This window comes from Octopus bimaculoides, chromosome 22 (genome assembly GCF_001194135.2).
Source record: "Octopus bimaculoides isolate UCB-OBI-ISO-001 chromosome 22, ASM119413v2, whole genome shotgun sequence".
Taxonomy (NCBI): domain Eukaryota; kingdom Metazoa; phylum Mollusca; class Cephalopoda; order Octopoda; family Octopodidae; genus Octopus; species Octopus bimaculoides.
Genome location: NC_069002.1, coordinates 27157180 through 27159316, shown reverse-complemented (window position 1 = coordinate 27159316; position 2137 = coordinate 27157180). Strand labels below are relative to the sequence as shown.

The 2137-nt window shown below is 38.6% G+C and overlaps 1 protein-coding gene across 1 annotated transcript in view; it reads right to left on the bottom strand.

Moving 5' to 3' along the window:
- Positions 1-2137, bottom strand: part of LOC106879370 (solute carrier family 23 member 2) — a 22427-nt gene that overhangs the window by 11079 nt on the left and 9211 nt on the right. Inside the window, exon 4 of the mRNA XM_052975661.1 lies at positions 1204-1360. Coding sequence (XP_052831621.1) covers positions 1204-1360 — 157 coding nt within the window. The remainder of the gene's footprint in view (positions 1-1203; positions 1361-2137) is intronic.

The following is a 2137-nucleotide window of genomic DNA, read 5'->3' as shown; positions in this document are numbered from 1 at the left end:
TGTGAGTGGATTTGGTAGACAGAAACTGAAGGAGACCTATCGTATATGTTTCTGTGTGTGTGTGTGTGTGTGTGTGAATGTGTTTGTCCCCCCCTCCACCATCGCTTGACAACCGAATTTGGTGTGTTTACGTCCCCGTCACTTAGCAGTTCGGCAAAAGAAACCGATAGAATAAGTACTAGGCTTACAAAGAGGTTGATTTATTCCACTAAAGGTGGTGCTCCAGCATGGCCGCAGTCAATTGACTGAAACAAGTAAAAGAATAAAAGAAAATGGTGTTGAAAAGTTCTTGGCTTTGGGTAAAAGAAAATAGCTGCGGATCTGTGAATTATGATTTTATTCAGCATAATCTCCTCTCATATTCACACACTTATTGCAACAGTCCTTCAGTTTTTCGAACCCGTAGATTTCTTCCTGCAGATTTACTCCACTTTAGTGACTCCACTTAAGCATTATTAAAAATTAGTGCCCACCCAGAATATTCTGAAGCACCCTCAGGAACCAAAGCCTGGTGTCAGGCCTGTCCTGCACAGGTATAACCTTTACCAGATTAAGAATCCAAACGAAGAACAATCATGCAACAACAGTGTATGGTGTAATACGTACAACAAAACCACAGTAAGCTAAGAAACTAAGAACCCCTAAACGAGTTTAACTTCACAAAAACTATAATTTCAATGAAGGAGAACTTAGAACACCAGATATAAAACGCTGGTTCTCAACGGGGGTCAATACGACCCTTTGCGGGGTCCATGTAAAATTTTGTTGTTAAAAATTATGTGCAATAAATTAGCCATACTTTTAAAACGAACAAAATATTTTTAGCAATGTTTATATACAGTTCTTAATAATATTTAAGTATGAAAATATAATGGAATTTTTTAAGCATCGAATGGTTATGAGGGTCCACGAAACTATAACTGGAATCAAAGGGGTCCATAGCTAAAAAAAAATGGCTGAGAACCACAGATATAAAAGTTTCAGAGTCAAAAAATACATCAAACTTATACGTCCATCCTCAGCTGCCTAATGGATATTATTATGGTTTCGACACCTTGATTTATATATAGTCATTGAATATATATTTTGATTCCAGTATATATTAATTGACTATATATTAATCATATAGAAACACACGCTTACACACACACATACACACACATTTAAGTACAAATAGTAAATGCCAATGAAAGGTGTTCTTACCAGGATAGGGAAAGAAAAACCAGTCTGAAGCCCCAAGAACGTATAATTTAGAGTCCGTTCGTGCATTAAACTGTTTATCATTCTTGTCGTCAGTGAGCAGACCAGCGCTTGTAAGTATGCCGCATATCACCCAACCAAAAATAATTCCGATTAACATCTGAAAATAAACATTACAACATTTTTTTGTCATTTCTGATAGCTTCCTGCGAATGGGTGTTATTTTTTGTGTTGCAGAACATGTAAAAGTTTCTTTCTGGTTTTTGCTTCTCTGTTTGCTTTGAATTTTTCCTGAGAAAATTTCAGATAAAGGAGATAATTGCGTTGAATAGAATAATTGATTTTACTTGTTAGATTTTCTGATGAAGAAGAAAAAGTATTTCAAAGCCTCTATGTGATCGCACGAAATTTTTGGAAATAGCAGCGAAATCTTCCTCAAATTACATCATACTGAACTGAAAAGGAAACACGATGGATAATGTTGTTTTAGATGATAATTAATGCCCGAAAAAAATGATGATTGTTCCATTCTTTGATAATAGATCTGCTTGTTTGGGGCTGACATGAGCAAAACAGCAGCAGTAACAACAACACGATAAAAGAATACATACATGCATATATGGGGGTCCACATAGGGACCGGATGCTGGTTAGGTGAGCACCGTACTGGGCGAGGACTTCTAAAGAATGACGCAACCCCTGAGTACTACGTCGACCTCCTTGTGGTACCACCTGGATCTAAACCAACAGGAGAGAACGACTGCGGGTGTCTGACGCAGTATAACCAGGCCGCTCCGAGCAGATGGAGCTCGTTAGCCATGATCGGCAGCCTGTCTAGAAGGACACTCTGATATAAAACCGCCGACCCGAGGACCTCTATGTCATAGTCCCAGCTTACGTGTCCATGGCTGATGAACCCCGAGTGTAAAGGGTGGGGA